The sequence below is a fragment of the Elgaria multicarinata genome, chromosome 11, assembly GCF_023053635.1.
Source record: "Elgaria multicarinata webbii isolate HBS135686 ecotype San Diego chromosome 11, rElgMul1.1.pri, whole genome shotgun sequence".
Taxonomy (NCBI): domain Eukaryota; kingdom Metazoa; phylum Chordata; class Lepidosauria; order Squamata; family Anguidae; genus Elgaria; species Elgaria multicarinata.
Window position 1 is genome coordinate 10,393,403 of NC_086181.1, and position 15,706 is coordinate 10,409,108.

At 48.3% G+C, this 15,706-nt stretch overlaps 1 protein-coding gene across 3 annotated transcripts in view; it reads right to left on the minus strand.

Annotated features, from left to right (window-relative positions):
* Window positions 1–710: 710 nt before the first annotated feature.
* Window positions 711–15,706, minus strand: part of MLLT6 (MLLT6, PHD finger containing) — a 119,470-nt gene continuing 104,474 nt past the window's right edge. For 2 of the 3 annotated variants that reach the window (XM_063138509.1, XM_063138508.1), the window contains exons 13-20: window positions 15,414–15,480; window positions 13,614–13,753; window positions 9,934–10,122; window positions 6,853–6,941; window positions 5,359–5,714; window positions 3,735–3,843; window positions 3,268–3,624; window positions 711–2,522 (exon numbers count right to left, since the gene is read on the minus strand). In XM_063138509.1, the coding sequence (XP_062994579.1) occupies window positions 2,478–2,522; window positions 3,268–3,624; window positions 3,735–3,843; window positions 5,359–5,714; window positions 6,853–6,941; window positions 9,934–10,122; window positions 13,614–13,753; window positions 15,414–15,480 (1,352 nt within the window). In that variant the 3' untranslated portion in view covers window positions 711–2,477. The remainder of the gene's footprint in view (window positions 2,523–3,267; window positions 3,625–3,734; window positions 3,844–5,358; window positions 5,715–6,852; window positions 6,942–9,933; window positions 10,123–13,613; window positions 13,754–15,413; window positions 15,481–15,706) is intronic. The other variant, XM_063138510.1, reaches the window with a different exon arrangement.

Below are 15,706 nucleotides of genomic sequence, written 5' to 3' on the forward strand. Positions count from 1 at the left end.
TCTACTCCTCACCCCACAGCTGATGGATGCAACGGTACTTGTGGGGTGCTTCCAGACGACAATGGCATCCTGCAATCACCTGGCCTCAAGCATGGGATTTTTAAAGGGTGTGTGTGTGTATTAGATAACATCATCTTCCATTTGAAACCCTCCCATGTTTTCCCACTGCTTCTTCCACCTTTTTCCTTACCAGAAAAGAAAAAAATCCATTCGAGAAGAAAAGACGAAATAACTGCAGAAGGCATTTTGATTGGTAGCATCAGGAGCCCTCCGTCTGGAAGCACCCATAGACAGGGGGCAAGAAGACGAAACCACCAAGATTAGTGAAGGACCAGCATTGAATTGGAATGTGGCAGAAGTGCTGGTCTGGTTGCATTTCAAAGGTGAGTTTGCTGTCTAAGCAATAAGTGCATCCTGTGGGTGGAGGTTTCTGCCTGTCCGTTTTGTCAACACTTGGCTGAAGAGAAGGGGAGAACGTCAAGCAGTGTCCCATTATCTAGCTGCTCCTTAATTTGTGCCAAAGCTGCCATGACCACAAGGAAGGGAAGCTTCCTGTTTTCCATTTGGAATAGCTGCTGCTCTCGTCAGTTTCCAGTAGCTTTCTGTTAAACAAAATGTGTACAAACAAAACTACCTACAGACACACATACACACAAAATTCAGAGTCAAGCGCATCTGTTTGGGTAAAACAAAAGGAACAGACCAAAAGATGAAGTCCTGAAAAGTTGCTTCTATTTGCTTTCCTTCTTTTCTTAAGTGCCCAGCTCATCCACGTGGCAGGTATTTATCTTTTGTTTTCCAAAAAAGAAGGAAAAAAACCCAAAATGAAAATACACACAGGGGAGGGGGGGGGAAGATGATTTTGAACAGCAGTGGTCAATCCTGGGGTCATTAACACATGTTCACCACCAATGTTTGAAAATAGTGCAAATTGGAAGAGGTGGCGGAGATGTGCCTGAAATGACTGTATATCTAGGGAGGCGTGAAAACTTTTAAAGTCCCTAGGTGTTTCGGTCCCCCGGAGTCTTGCCCCTTAAGAGATCTGGATTTATCCAGCAAAGACAGGGCTGGGGGTTTCCTCAGAGCATCTGACCTTGATTCCCCTTTCCCTTCATCACAATATCCTTCCAAAAAAAAAAACCCCAAACCTGCTGGAAGGGAAATAGGGTGCTGGTGCCTTTCTTGAGGCATGTCGTTACAAAAAGAGACGGAAAGAGAAAAGAAGGCTTTCACTGGCGTGAAGATCAATGTTCTCCTCAGCTAGGATCTGATTTAGCCTAGATCCATCGATAGGGGTGGAAGATGTCCTTGACCAGAACGGAGCTGCTTTGGAGATGGAAGGAGCAGCTCCTGCCCTTTCACACAGTCTCCATCCTGCCTCTTTGGTGTTGGCTTTTGAGCGGCTGGCCTGACAGGGTAGGGAAGCATCAGTTATTTGAGTGCTTCCAGATGAGGCTTTTATTGTGCAATCGCCCTACCTTGTTCACAGAGTTTTACAGGAGGGTCCAGATGCCACTGTCTCCCCCTCGTGGCCTTCCTGTGTTTTCCCTCCAATTCTTTCGCCTTTTTTCTCATTGAAAAAAAAATCCATTGAGGAGAGAAAGGCGGAATAGCTGCCCAATGATTTTCGATTGGTAGTGCAAGGAGCTGGCCAGCTGGAAGCACCCTTTGTAATGGCCTTCTTAAACCGTAGGCTGCTCACGAAGGCTCCTGAAGGCGAGGAAGAGAAGAGTCTTGTCCAAACGTGGAAGCCAGGGGCTGTTTCTTTCAGGTCAGTCTTTAGGATTTGGGAGAGCCAAGGTGGCTGTTCCTGGCCACACTGAGCTTGGCTTCTTTCCCCAACAGAACCACCCTTACGCAGGAGTCAGGAAAGCCACATCTATATGCTCATCTGCAGACCTCATGAGAGTGAAACTTTTGGTGCAGCGTTCATGTACGTGCGTACGCGGGGTCTCCGACTCCGTTCTCCCCCTCATACGCATTGGAGACCTCAAATGCTCCATCTCATCCCCTTTTGCTGCGGCTGGATCTTCCTGCTGCTCAACAGCTCGATGGATTTCTTAGCCCTGGTTTGGAAACGTCCTGCTCTGCAAAGGTAACATTACCGCCAGGGTGATGCGGCCATAGCCTGGCTTGTAGATCCCACCTGTGAAGGGGCATCCTTAGGTATCCGATCCGCAGACTGCTTCCCCCTTTCCCCCTGAAGTGCAACTTCTCATGAAATAAGTGCGGCGTAGTAGACAAAGCCAGCAAAATTGGGTGGGGGTGGGAGAAGGGTTTTTTTGCTCCACCCGCCTCCTTTGGAAGGGACAACAGGTTCAGAACCAAGGAACGTAGACTCCTGGCGCACCTCTGCTTGGTGCTGCCCTGCCCGCGGCAAGGATGACTTCCCGGGAAGCCCCGCGTGTGGATGCTCTACGTGACGGGATCCTTGGCTCAGGGAGAGAACGTTTTCCTATGGCAGCCTGGCATCGCCGTTAGCCCTTGTCCTGAACTGGGGCTCCTCCCTTTTCATTCATGCTCTGGAGTGGGGGGAAATGGCAGAAGCATAGAACGGTGTGAACAGGTTGTATATCAAGCAAAAATAAAATAAAATAAAAAAGCAAGAGGGAAAGGAAAGCATCTTCCTTGGAACGGTCATTCCAAGCATCATCATCAATCCTCACCAGCATCTCCTTTCGCTCTCGGCTCCATCCTCCTTTGATTCTTGACTCCTCCACCTAACTCTCCCTTAAGCTGGGAGTAGGCAACCTAGTGCCTTCCAGGTACATTTGGAACTACAGCTCTCATAAACCCAGACCATTGGCCATGCTGGCTGGGGCTTATGGGAGTTGTAGTCTAAAACATCTGGGGGGGCAGATTGTGGACCTCTGCCTTAGGCCTCTGCTTCTCAGTTCACTGCCTGTACTCTAACCTCCTTCCTTCAGCTACTTTCACCCCTCAGCTCCTGGCCCCTCAGTCCCCTTGCCTTACAGAACCTCTTCCATTGCATTTTCCAGCCTTCAGCTTCTCTGTTTCCATAGTTCTGCTATCCCTTTTGCCAGTATCTGCAGAAAGAATGCCCCCTAACCTGTCCCTTGATTATGTATGAGATTCCCCCGCACGGCCAATATGACCTTTCACTCTCCACCCCATGCAGTTTGTGATCATTCCACAACCGACCCTTTTCTTTCAGACGTTAGAATACTTGTGTCCATGCTGTGACACCTCAGCAGCTCAACTCTACATAGGCAATATCTATTTTTAGCCTGTTTCTAAGATACCCACCATTCCTTTCTGGCTGCCGCCGTCACCCTGCAGGCTGAGGAAAGGGTTTGTTTGTGCGGTGAGGACAGGCGGGATAGTTGCCCCAGCTGTGGCTGACATCAGGCTGTTCCCAGGGGTGCTGAGCGGTGGGGAAGCCATTAAGGAGCTGGCTGGATTAAGCTGCTGAGGGGAGATAGAGGCCAGGAGGGTGCTGTTGGTGGCAGAAGGGGCAGCGCTGCTGGACTGGAGGAGGGAAGAGGAGGTAGCCGGCCCAAGGCCGGTCATGGACAGCTGGGAGGAGCCGGTCATCTGGAGCCGCTGCAGATCCCGTTTCTGCTGAATCTGTTGAATCATCTGGAACACTAATGTCTGCTGCTCCTAGAGAAGAAAGGATCATTAGGGAAGGTCCGAGCAGTTCTCCCTCCCCCACACACCTACCCTCCGCACGAATAATTGCACCAGGCAAGGGCTGGAAACGCGCTACGTACCGGGCTGAGCGGCTGCGACGTCAGGAGCTGCTGCAGTTGCTGGAGCTGGAATTCGTGCTGGCTGAGGAGCTGCCTTTGCTGCTCCGTCAGGGGATTCATGCCAGGCAGGCTGGAGGAAGGGGAGGCAAATGGAATGGGGCGGTTAGCACCATGCAGCCCTCCTGGGAAAGGGGGTCACCAGGGATAGACAAACGGGTGCTTTTGCTTCTGAAGGAAGAAGCGGTGGGACCTGGGAAGGGCTAGTTCTTGGAGATGAATACAGAAGATACGGGGTGTGTGACGCACCCCTGCTTCTGAGACAGATTCAGAGCGCTCCCTACAGCATCTGCTCAGTTGGTACCCTGCCGGGCAACCTGAATGGCTTTATCTACCCTTTTCTCACTTCTTTGTCCTCCAAAATGCAAACCAAATGCCTTTTCCTGAATAGGCTGACTTGTTCCAACCACCTTGGGTCTTTGAGGTGTAAGTTACAATCATTAAAAAGTTGCCTTGTCCAGCAACTAGGTAAATTTCTGGTTTATTTATTTATTTATTTATTTATTTAAAACTTTTATATCCTGCCCTATATCATTAAGATCTCAGACTGGCGTACAGTGGTTTGCTGGCTAGACCACTGACATCAGAAATGGAGGCTATCACGTTACTGGGCAGACCAACCATCAGTCCCTGCAAAGGGAACTGAGTGGAGATCCCCATAAAAACATCCCCCTCAGTCCTACTAGAGCTTTCCGGTATACCTTCGCTCGTTCTCAGACCATCCCCAATGCAATAAACTTGGCATATGTTCCAGGACCCAAGACTTACTCAAGCAGGCAATGGGACTAGATAAGATAGACTGACTTTTTGGATTTTATTTGGAATGCTGTGTATGTGATAGTTGCTTTCTGTAGGTTTCCCCCCTTGTTTCTCTTCCCCCCCCCCTTAAATAAACTCCTTTTTATATTTGGACATTTGGCTGCGTTGTTTCAAAAGGGATTTCTCACTGAACTCTTCCCCATGTGAAAGACTGCATGGTTACAAAGCTACCGCTTGTGTTTTAAGGTTTTTTAAAAAGCGGTTTGGGGAAGTTCTCTGTTCCTGGTTTTTGGGATGGAAAGTCCAAACCCCGGTCTTTCCCCTTTTTTCCTAGGTCTGGTCTGAAGGGAAGGGTCCTTGGCAATAGGGCTTAGAAACCCCTCAAGCACTTGCACAGCCCAGACTGTGTCAGGAGGTTCATCCTGACTGGTGGCAGCCTATCCGAAATTCCTTTCCTGGGGAACCCATGCAAAGAAGAGGTCCAACAGGTGGGAAAGTTACCCTCCCTCCTGCTCTCGTAGCATAAGGGATTCATTGGAAAGGTTATGACAGCCTTCCCCAACTGGTGCTCTCCAGATACGCAGGACTGCAGCTCCCATCATCCCCAGCCAACAGATGTAAACGTGGAAGCACAACCAGGAGCAGCAGGCGTGAGTGAAAGCTTGAAGGCCCAGGTGGCCACTATTAAATGAACTTTAAATAAAAGTTTATTTAAATTGGAACAAGGGCAAGGAAGTAGAAGCTCTTTTGGATTTGCAAACCCACCTTCCGAATCCTCCGTTCCCTCACTGGAATTGCCCCCCCCCTCCTCCCTGCTTCACAGACTCACCTGCTTTGGCTGGTGGAGAGCTGCAGGTTCTGGGGAGCGCTGCCTTGCGCCAAGAGGGGGTTCTGAGCCTGGGTGGCCACTGCTCCGTTCAGCCCTCCGAGCATGCCGTTGATGGGGACTTGCTGGCCTCCTGCCAAGCTCCCGAGGAGACCCTCCACCAAGCTGTGATTGGCCGGGCCGCCTCCTCCGTGGACCGTCCCCATTGCCCTGGCCAAGCCGTTTACTGGCGGCTGCTGCTGGAGCCCAGTTGTTAGTGGGAGGGAGGCAGGGCTCTGTTGCAACAAGGGCAGCGGGGGAGGAGTGCTGTGGAAGGAGAGGGAAGAGCTGCTCCTGCTTGGGCAGCCCGAGTGAGGATCCTGGTAGGAGGAAAGGAAGGCGGGAGGGTTAGGGCAGTGCATTGGGAACCACAGCCCCGGCACAACTCTACTGACACCTGAGGCAGGAGAGAACACGTGCTGCTGCCGCCGCCGCATCACCCCCCTCCCCACGCCTTTCTGGGTCTTTTAAGAATTCTGCAGCCGCTTCCTCTACGCCAGTCGCTCCCCGCACGATGAGAAAAACAGAGGGCCGGTGGCTGCTCTAGGGAGCCCCACCAGCCGCTCTCTCGCTGCGGCAAATGCCATGGAGGGAGAGTGGCTGTCAGGGCTCTACGGAGCACCTCAGCGGAGGGCCGTCCTGGGGGTGGGGAGCAATGCAATTCACTGCTCTTCCTGCTCTGTGGCCTGATGTGGGTGCCTCATCCTGCTTCATGGGAGGGCCAGCCCTGGGGAATCAGATCCAGGGCTGCCTGCATGCTGTACTCAAAAAACTAAAAATAATAAAAAAGCAGCCCAAATGCTGTACCGAGAAGATAGGAATTCTGCGAACTACGTTGATGGAGCAAAATGTGGATCATTTATCTTATTCTGGGCACTGAAGTCTTACACCCAACCAATAGAAACCTTTTTTTTTGGGGGGGGGGTCACAATGCTATTGAGATTTCAGCAAGCATTGCTCACACATTCTCCAGCAAATCTTTGCAGGTCTTAAAAAAACCCAAAAGAAATAAACACTGGGAATCTGAGGAAGCTGAAATCTGTCCCAAAGACTACAAACTTCAAAATGGTGGCCAAGCACATCGCCATTATTTATTTATTTACAACATTTATATACTGCTCCACATCTAGACAGATTCCGGCGCAGTGACTTTATGTCAGCAATGCTTTACCTACAGAAAGCTCCATGTTTAGCCCCCAATAAAATCTGGTGAACATCTGCCTGGAGAGCTTCAGTCAGTCAGGCTCTGTGCTCCTACACAGCTGCCATCCAACTGAAGGCAGTCGGAGCAGGAGATCTTCCTAGTCAATCAGCCTTGTCTGCCACTCAGCCAACCGTGCTTGACACCACTGAAAACACCCCACCAGAGATGGCCATGCGGTACAGCCACCTCTAGCTGGCAGGGGAGGGCCTGCTAACGGGCAGTGAAGGAGGGGAGCAGAAAGAGATACTCCATACCTCGGAGGACGTGGAGAGCGAGTTCTCGATGCCAAAGCTGTTCTTGCAGGGTGGGCTCTTGCTGATACTCAGAGAGTCGCTGTGGCACACTAGAGGGGAAGACAGAGACTCAGGTTTCCACAGTGCCTCTCAGCAACAGCAAAGCCCCTTTCCACAACTTAGTGAGGGTGAAACTGCAGGTGACATGAATCACGTGGTGTGCCCTGGAGGGTGCTGTTGTTATTATTACTAAACGGCTTGGGGCCAGGCTATCTGAAGAAACGCCTCCTCCCATATGTACCTGCCCGGACCCTAAGGTCATCCTCAGGGGTCCTTCTCCGTGAGCCCCTGCCAAAGGAAGTGAGGCAGGTGGCTACCAGGAGGAGGGCCTTCTCTGCTGTGGCACCCCGGCTGTGGAATGAGCTCCCTAAGGAGGTTCGCTTGGCATCTACATTATATGCTTTTAGACGCCAGGTGAAGACTTTTTTATTCTCCCAGCATTTTAACAGTCTATAAATAATTTTGAACTTGGTGTTTTAAATTTGTAATTTTTCATTGCTGCTGTTTTTATTTGGTTGAGCTTTTATATTGTATTTTATATTATGGTTTTATATTGTTGTTTTATACTTTGAATGTTTTTAATTTTTGTGAACCACCCAGAGAGTGCCGGCTATTGGGCGGTATAGAAATGTAATAAATAAATAAATAAATAAATAATTTCCAAACCGCCCAGTAGCCAGAGCTCTCTGGGGATGTTCACAACAATTGACAGATAAAATACAGCATAAAATTGTAAACTATACAAGATTTAAACTAATTTAAACAGCTAAAAACAATTTCAATAAAATACTAGACATGTTCAGACACCTGGCATAAATGCCCCATCATATGCCATTAAAGGCCTGGGAGTAGAGGACAGTCTTAACCTGGCACCGGAAATATGACAGTGTTGGTGCCAGGCAGGCCTCAGTGGGGAGGTCATTCCATAATCAGGGGGTCACCACTGAGAAGGCCCTCCTCTCCTTCGCTGCCACCTTCTGAGTCTCCTTTGGAGGTGGCACTCGGAGGAAGGCTACAGATGTTAGGGTAGGATTTTTCTTTGAGAAATGAGTAAGACGGGGTGGGGGGATGGGGAGAGAATTCTGGATTTGAAAGGGAAGCTTTAGATTTTTGCCTTCCATTACAATCCTGATCTGGATTGGGGACCCCTGACCTGCAATTTACATGCAAGGAAAAGTTCTCATTGAAACAAATTTATTTTTCCTCCTTAAGGAACCCAAGGTGACGTATATAATCCTCCTCCTCTCCATTTTATCCTCACAACAACTACCCTGTGAGGTGGGTTGGGCTGAGAGTCTGTGACTGGAACAATGTCACCCAGTGGGTTTCCATGGCCAAGTGGAACCCGGATCTCCTGACTCCCAATCCAACACTCTAACCACTACACCACACTGGGAACTTGTCTCCCCCACCTCCACAAAGGGTAAAGGCCCCTTCCCCCACACTAGGGCCACTATCTGGATTGGACACTCCCCTCCCCACCCACCCCACAGGCTCTTTCTCAAAGAAAAATCCTTCACTCAAAGGGGAAACCATGTGATGAATATAATGCGTAGTTTGGCTCTTAGCCTGACTGGCCCCACACATATCTGAGATTAAGGCTAAGAGCTTCATTCTGGGCCATGCAGTAGAGCTTGCCAATGGGTCTGTGCCTCTTTTTATTGTTTCAGTTTTAAAAAAATATATTTTAAAATTGATTTTAAAATTCATTATAACTGGAAACAATAACCAATACCAATACAACGCATCTCCTTGCAGGCGAACGAATCATATAATCGCATAAAGTATTGGGCGTTTGTATAATATGGTAAGTACGGTCTATAGTATGTGACCCTCTCCAACTGAGCACAGGTATCCAGTGGTTGTGGTGTATTATCTTTGTTGTTTATATATTGCATGGAACCAGACCAAGTCTCAGGAAAGGTATCAGTTTCTTGTTGCTTGTGTTGTGCTCTCTGTTGCTTGGTGAACTCTCCAGCCAAGATGATATTCCATAAATAGCTGTACCAGATGTCCAATGTCAATAATACATTTGACTTCCAATATTTTGCAACAGCAGGTCTTGCCGCTACAAACGTAAGCATCAGCATTCCTTTATATCAGGGGTGTTGCCGAACCTCTTTCAGCCCGAGGGACAAATTCAGTTCTGGAGTAGCTCTCAGGGCCAGCATTCCAGGGGTGGGTCGAGGCGAAGGGGAAAGGGTGTGTGGCCAAAATACCAAACATGCCGGCATAGTTCAGCTTAAAGCTCCTACTGCCAGTGTCTGAGCCTCAGGAGAGGCATTTCAACCTTGTAGAAGGGCGGGAAGGGGGGGGAATGCACAAAAGTCGGAAAACCACAAAATGATTGGTGGTTGGGGGAAAGAGGGTGGGGCCAGCTGGGGAATCCTAGAGGGCCAGACTCCCAAGCAGGCCAGATTTGACCCATGGGCCCGAGGTTCAACACCTCTGTTTTATATGTTAATTGAGCATTCTGATCAGAACAAATAGATCACAAAGCTAATTCAGAGTACAATTTTTACCTTTAGGATTTTCTCACATTCATTAAAGGTATCTATCCAGAACCACCTCACACTCCCACCATACATGGGACTAAATACTAGGCTATTGCAACCTCTTCAACAGTGTGAATTCATTTTGGCATAAATTCTATTTGGGACAATTGGTATTGCTTTAGTTGAATGTTAATTAATTTTTATTAAACGTATATGCCAATTTCCCAATTTCCTACTATGCACAGAAGATAAATTCACAAGATAATGCAAAGCATAATAACCACCAAACCAACAGCATACACATAAAATACAGTTTAAAAAAGCACTTTTAAAATGCAGTAAAAGGCAGCCAGCATCAACCTCATAAATATCCTTTAAAGGCCCTGGTGAATCCAAATATGTTGACCTGACAAGTGAATGATATTAATGTCGGTGCCTCCTTAGCTAGTCTGGGCAGGCCATTCCATGGATGGGGTGCCAGCACTGAAAAGGTGCCGCTTAGGAGTCAAGTACCACCCACAGATCAGGGACAGGTGAGTTTTCTTACCATTGGGAGCTAGGATGTACTGGGCCTGGCCCGAGGGCCCATTGCTGGTGGTCACCACTGGGAAAGGGACAGAGAGCTGGACATTCAGAAGCTGCAAGCGTTCCTTTTTAGCGGCCAACGTCATGATCTGCTCCTGGAGACGCTGATTCTCTTTCTGCAGCGAATGAAGCGCCTTGAGCATTTCTACAACTGCATAAAACGTGGGCAGGAAGGGGGAAGGGAGAGGAGAGAGATACGGAGGGGTGTCAGGGTGCAGAGGGATTGGGGGAACAACAGCAGTGACACAGTTAGAGCATATATGAAATGGCAGCCATGTTAAGGGAGGCACAAGGCTATCCCAAAATTCTTCCCTGAAACAGTCGTCACTCATTTGCCTATGCAGCCTTTCTCAACCTGGATGTGTGGGACTACAACTCCCATCATCCTCAGTCAGCATGGCCATTGGTTGGGGATAATTTATTTATTTATTTAATTTATATCCCACCTTTTTTCCTCCAAGGAACCCAAGGTGACGTACATAATCCTCTTCCTCTCCACTTTATCCTCACAACAACAACCCTGTGAGGTGGGTTGGCCTGAGAGTCTGTGACTGGCCCAAAGTCACCCAGTGGGTTTCTATGGCTGAGTGGGGACTAGAACACAGATCTCCCAACTCCCAGTCCAACACCTTAGCCACTACACCACACTGAGAGTTATAGTCCATCACATCTGAATGGCACCAGTTTGGGGAAGCCTGGTATATTATATTTGCCTGCCACCCTTCTTCCAAGGAGCTCTGGGTGGCATACAAGGGATTATTGCTTTTTCCCTCATAACAGCCCTGAGAGGTAGGTCAGGCTGACAAATAAGCAAGTAGGCCATGGTCCTACAATATTTCTGGATGGAAGTGTACAGTAATGTAGGTTTTCTACAATTATTATAAATTAGAACATTTTCTTGGAAACTTTCCAGGAATTTTTTCCAGTTTACCACCCACACCCACCCTGAAGGCCCTAAATCGGGGTAAAGGACCTGTGCTTTCAGGATGTTGTTGGACTACAACCTCCATCACTCCTGGCCATTGAGCATGCTGGCTGGGACTATGTGGAATTGGAGTCCAACAACATCTGGAGGACTGTAGGTTTCTCACCCTTACCCTAAATCAGCTGTGATTTGACTTGGCGTATTTGACTTATATTTAATAAACAAAACTAAGACTTCACTTCATGCTAATTTGACATGCTGTATAAATATCTCAAAATTGTTTCCGGTAGCCAAAAATATTTCAGCCAAACTCTTTAATTAAAATCTAATGAAGCATACTTAGGATACAATCCTGAAACCGCTTACCCATTAAACTCACTGGGACTTACTTGTGACTAGGCACAATCCTATGCATGTCTACTCAGAAGTAAGTCCAATGTATTTTAGTGGGACTTACTCCAAGGTAAGTGTGTATAAGCTTGCAGCCTTAGAAATTATTGCTTACTGGGATATGTGTAAATATTGTAACACATGACAATTCTATAGCATGCACCATTGGCATTGTGCTAGTGTAATTTGTGCTAGCGGAACACAATTTACATTATCTGGATACTGCTAAAATAGGGGGACCACATGGAAAGGAGGACAGGGCTCCTGTATCTTTAACAGCTGCATAGAAAAGGGAATTTCAGCAGGTGTCATTGGTATATATGGGGAACCTGGTGAGATTCCCTCTTCATCACAACAGTTAAAGCTGCAGGTGCCCTGCCCTCTTTTAAATCTGGTCACTCTAGTATATCTCCTGCAGCTTTAACTATGGTGATGAAGAGGGAATTTCCCTAGGTTCTCCATATATACAAATGATCCCTGCTAAAATTCCCTTTTCTATGCAACTGTTAAAGAAACAGGAGCCCTGACCTCCTTTTCATATGGTCACCTTAGCTATTTCACATTATCTGAAAAAATGTTAATTATCATTTTGAAAGTGCCTGATTTGACTACTGTATCCGTTCATTATATTACTAAATACAATGTAATTTTGAGGGGGAAATAGAAAAGTTAACCATTGAAAAATGCAGCAGTGGCAAAAATGTATGTGGTGTGTGTGTATGTGGAAACCTTCCGTTTAAAAAAACATTGTGTGGAACATTTTCTCTCCCACATCACTGGGGACAGGGGATTTGAGCACAGGTCTCACCAGTCTGATCCTAGCACTCTAACCCAGTGGTTCCCAGGCACAGGTCCCCAGATGCTGTTGGACTACAACTCCCATTATCCCGACACAGAATGGCTCATGATCAGGGATGATGAGAGTTGTAGTCCAACATCTGGCGAGCTAAAGTTGGCAACCACTGTATCTAGCCATCATAGCACACCAACTCTGCAGGGTCCTTCTCTCCATAGGAGAGAGAAGCCATCCCAGAAGGGTTGAGAACAGTGTGGTCCTAGGAGCTGTCTTCATGGCGACAGGTTGGCACCGCCTCCCTCCTCAGCCCCATGCTTTAACTCTCCTGAGGAAGCGTTGGGTAATTCCGATGCTGAGGAGGGAGCGCAGGGTTTCTGGGCAGCCATCCGGGTTCCGGAGCCGCTCCCGCCCTCTTCCTGGTGGGAGGCGACCAATCGCTGGTCACCTTACATCGGGCTCCACCCATGGGTTGGCCTCGGATTGCCCACGGAACGATGTTACACAGCAGAAGCCCCATGTCGTCTAATCGATGGGGCACAGATCCACAGCCCCCGCGGGGCTTTCCCTGCATGTAGACAGCCCCTTAGTCTGCTGAGAGCCACATGAACAAATCATTTGGGACAAGCTCCTCTTTTTTTCAGAGAGAGAGAGAGGAGTCTGTATTGCTTCTACCTCCTTGATTTAACACTTCTCTCTGTCTGTCCATGTACTGGCAAAACTATGAGACCTCTTTCAGCTGGAGGGCCAAATTCCACTTCAGAGAAGCTCTCGGGGGCTACATGCCAACGGGGCAGGGTTGAAAAAACCCAGCAAATTTCAGCTTAGAGCTGTTACTGCCTGTAACTAAGTTTTCAACCTGGACATCAAGTTAAAGGAAGCCAGATTATAGCTGGACATCAGGAAAAACACCCTGACTGTTAGAGCAGTACGACAATGGAACCAGTGACCTAGGGAGGTTGTGGGCTCTCCCACACTAGAGGCCTTCAAGAGGCAGCTGGACAACCATCTGCCAGGGATGCTTTAAGGTGGATTCCTGCATTGAGCAGGGGGTTGGACTCGATGGCCTTATAGGCCCCTTCCAACTCTACTATTCTATGATTCTATAAACGGGGGAGAAACTGCACAAAAGCTGGGAAATCACCAAACAATCTGTGGTTGGAGGAAAGGGGGCCCGGTCATCTGGGCAGGATTTAGCCCCCAGACCGGAGATTCTGCACCCCTGATGCACTGTGGCCTGGTTCAGACAACACACTAAGCCATGCTGCTTGCATTCCCTTAACCATTTTGTGGTTAAACAGCACGGTTTAGGGTGTTGTCTGAACAAGGCCTTTATCTCTCTCGCAGGCCTCCTGTTTTTCACTTTTTCTCTAGTGGTCACAGGCAGGTAGAAATTGAGCAGGAAGTGCTTTCTCCAGCGTGGTGATGAACTGACGGGAGAAGCTGGAGGGACAGAGGCTGATCCTGCCCTGAACTGCCCCAACCTCTGCCCTTAACCCAAGGGGCCCCTTCCATGCAATCTCCTGTGACTCACTGTTGACGCCGGCCTCCCCGTTGCCCTGTTTCTCCAGGAGCTGCTCGATGTTCGGGGTGGCCTGGGGGACATTTTCCAGCTGCCCGCTGCTAGTTGATACGGTCTGGTCAAAGAGGGTGGGGAGGCTGCTGATGGGGGACCTGCCGGGTGAAGGGAAAAAAGTCGTCAGAAGAGGGAAAGGCAGCCCACGTCCCTCCCTGTCCCATAGAAAACCATCCATTCCACCCGCCTCATGCTCAGAACTCCACGTTAGCTGGATCCAAAACATGGGAAGTTCCATTCTTCGAATTAATGCATTATAGGCAGATTCTCTATGCGTTCTGCATAAACGTCTTGTCAGCCTGACGTTCTCTGCTTTTGAGATCTCCGCCAGGTACTGTATATTTTAGGCTTATCACCAATCCGCACGGCCATAAGGGCTAGAAGCTTAGTCTCTCTTTTTAACTGAAATCTGTGTTTCTCCAGATGCTGAATTCTGCACTTGGTTCCCAACCCGGTGTTTGTAGAAATGCAGAATGCAGACAATTTTGTCAAGAGATGTTTACAAAATCCAATTATATTGAATAGGGATGCAAATCAAGATGAAAAATGTAGCTGCTGCTCCCCTCCTCCACGTGTATGGCGGTGGGTGGGGAATGACAGAAAACAGAGAGAGAAACACCTACATCAAGAACTGTAAGGGAAATTAATCAATAGCTACCTCCCAGAAAAGTACACCTTTTTCTAGAGCCGGGCTGGATAGAAGGACGATCACCAGGTGTTTTGAACTTCCAGTATTCTTGGTCATTGGCCATGCTGGCAGAGGTTTATGGGAGTTGAAGTCCAAAACAGCTGGAGATCTATCTTCTGCCCACCCCTGCTCTAGGGCACTGAGTACCCAGGATTCTGCCAAATACAGCTTTGTAAAAAAAAAAAAAAAGCCACAGAGTTTAGTAGTCTGCTTTTCTTTTCTTACTAGCCTCTTAAGAGGCTAATAGCCTGCATTTCCATGTTAGCCACAGAGGAGGAGAAGCCCTCTCTTCTACAGCCAGAAAACACAGGCTTGTTAAAAAAATAAATCTTGCCTTCTATCAAGTGGATTGATGGAGGAGGGATGAGGTGATCTCTCCCCCCTCTGCCAGCCTCCTGCATGTCCACGCTAGTTGTGGAGGCAGAGGCATAGTTTCCTCAGTAGCTAGCCCAGGTACCAAGCAGGCTGGCCGAGGAAGGAGAGATCACCCCATCCCTCCTCCACCAATCCACTTCCCCCACCAGCCTGTTCACTCGCCTGCATGGAATACCTGGTCCACCGATGGCTACCAGGATGGTTGCTAAGTTAGGGTGACCATAGTTGTATGGAAAAATTTCAGCGGGTGCCATTTGTATGCATGCAGCACCTGGTGAAATTCCCTCTTCATAACAACAGTTAAAGCTGCAGGAGCTCGGCCCCTTTTTTAAAATCTGGTCAGACTACAAAAGAGGGCAGGGCTCCTGCAGCTTTAACTGTTGCGATGAAGAGGGAATTTTATCAGGTGCTGTATGTATACAAATGACACCCGCTGAAATTCCCTTCTCTATACAACTGGATCCCCGTCCTCCTTTTCATATGGTCACCCTAGTAAGTACAAGGCTGGCCAAATGTCTAAAAAGCTGTGTTAGTAAGCCTGTTGTGCATCCGCTGGCTTTGCCTTCTCTTCAGTCTACCATGTGGGGCAACCCTTTCTCTGGATGTAGATCTTACCCTGTTCTTGATAATACGTCAGTGAATTATTTCCCCGCCCCCTGCTCCCCACACCCAGCTTTTCAGGCAAATAAACTTACATGGAAGAGAGACTTTCTTGGGGTGAGGTGCCTCTGCAGGCAAAATTGCAGTCTTCCAAATCTGGTTCTGAAAATGGAAAGAGCAACGGTGATCTTTTAAAAATAATTTACAGACAACCCCCACCTCAAGCTCTAGTTTTACCAAATGAACTAGAATTGGGATGGGCAACACGCAGCCCAATTTTGGTGGCATACTATGACCTTTTTATTTTAATCCCCCCTTTTTGGGGCAGAGTGGTAACGTGGCCTGTGGGGGCGGAGAATGGCCACCAGACTGCCTGAGCTAGAGACTA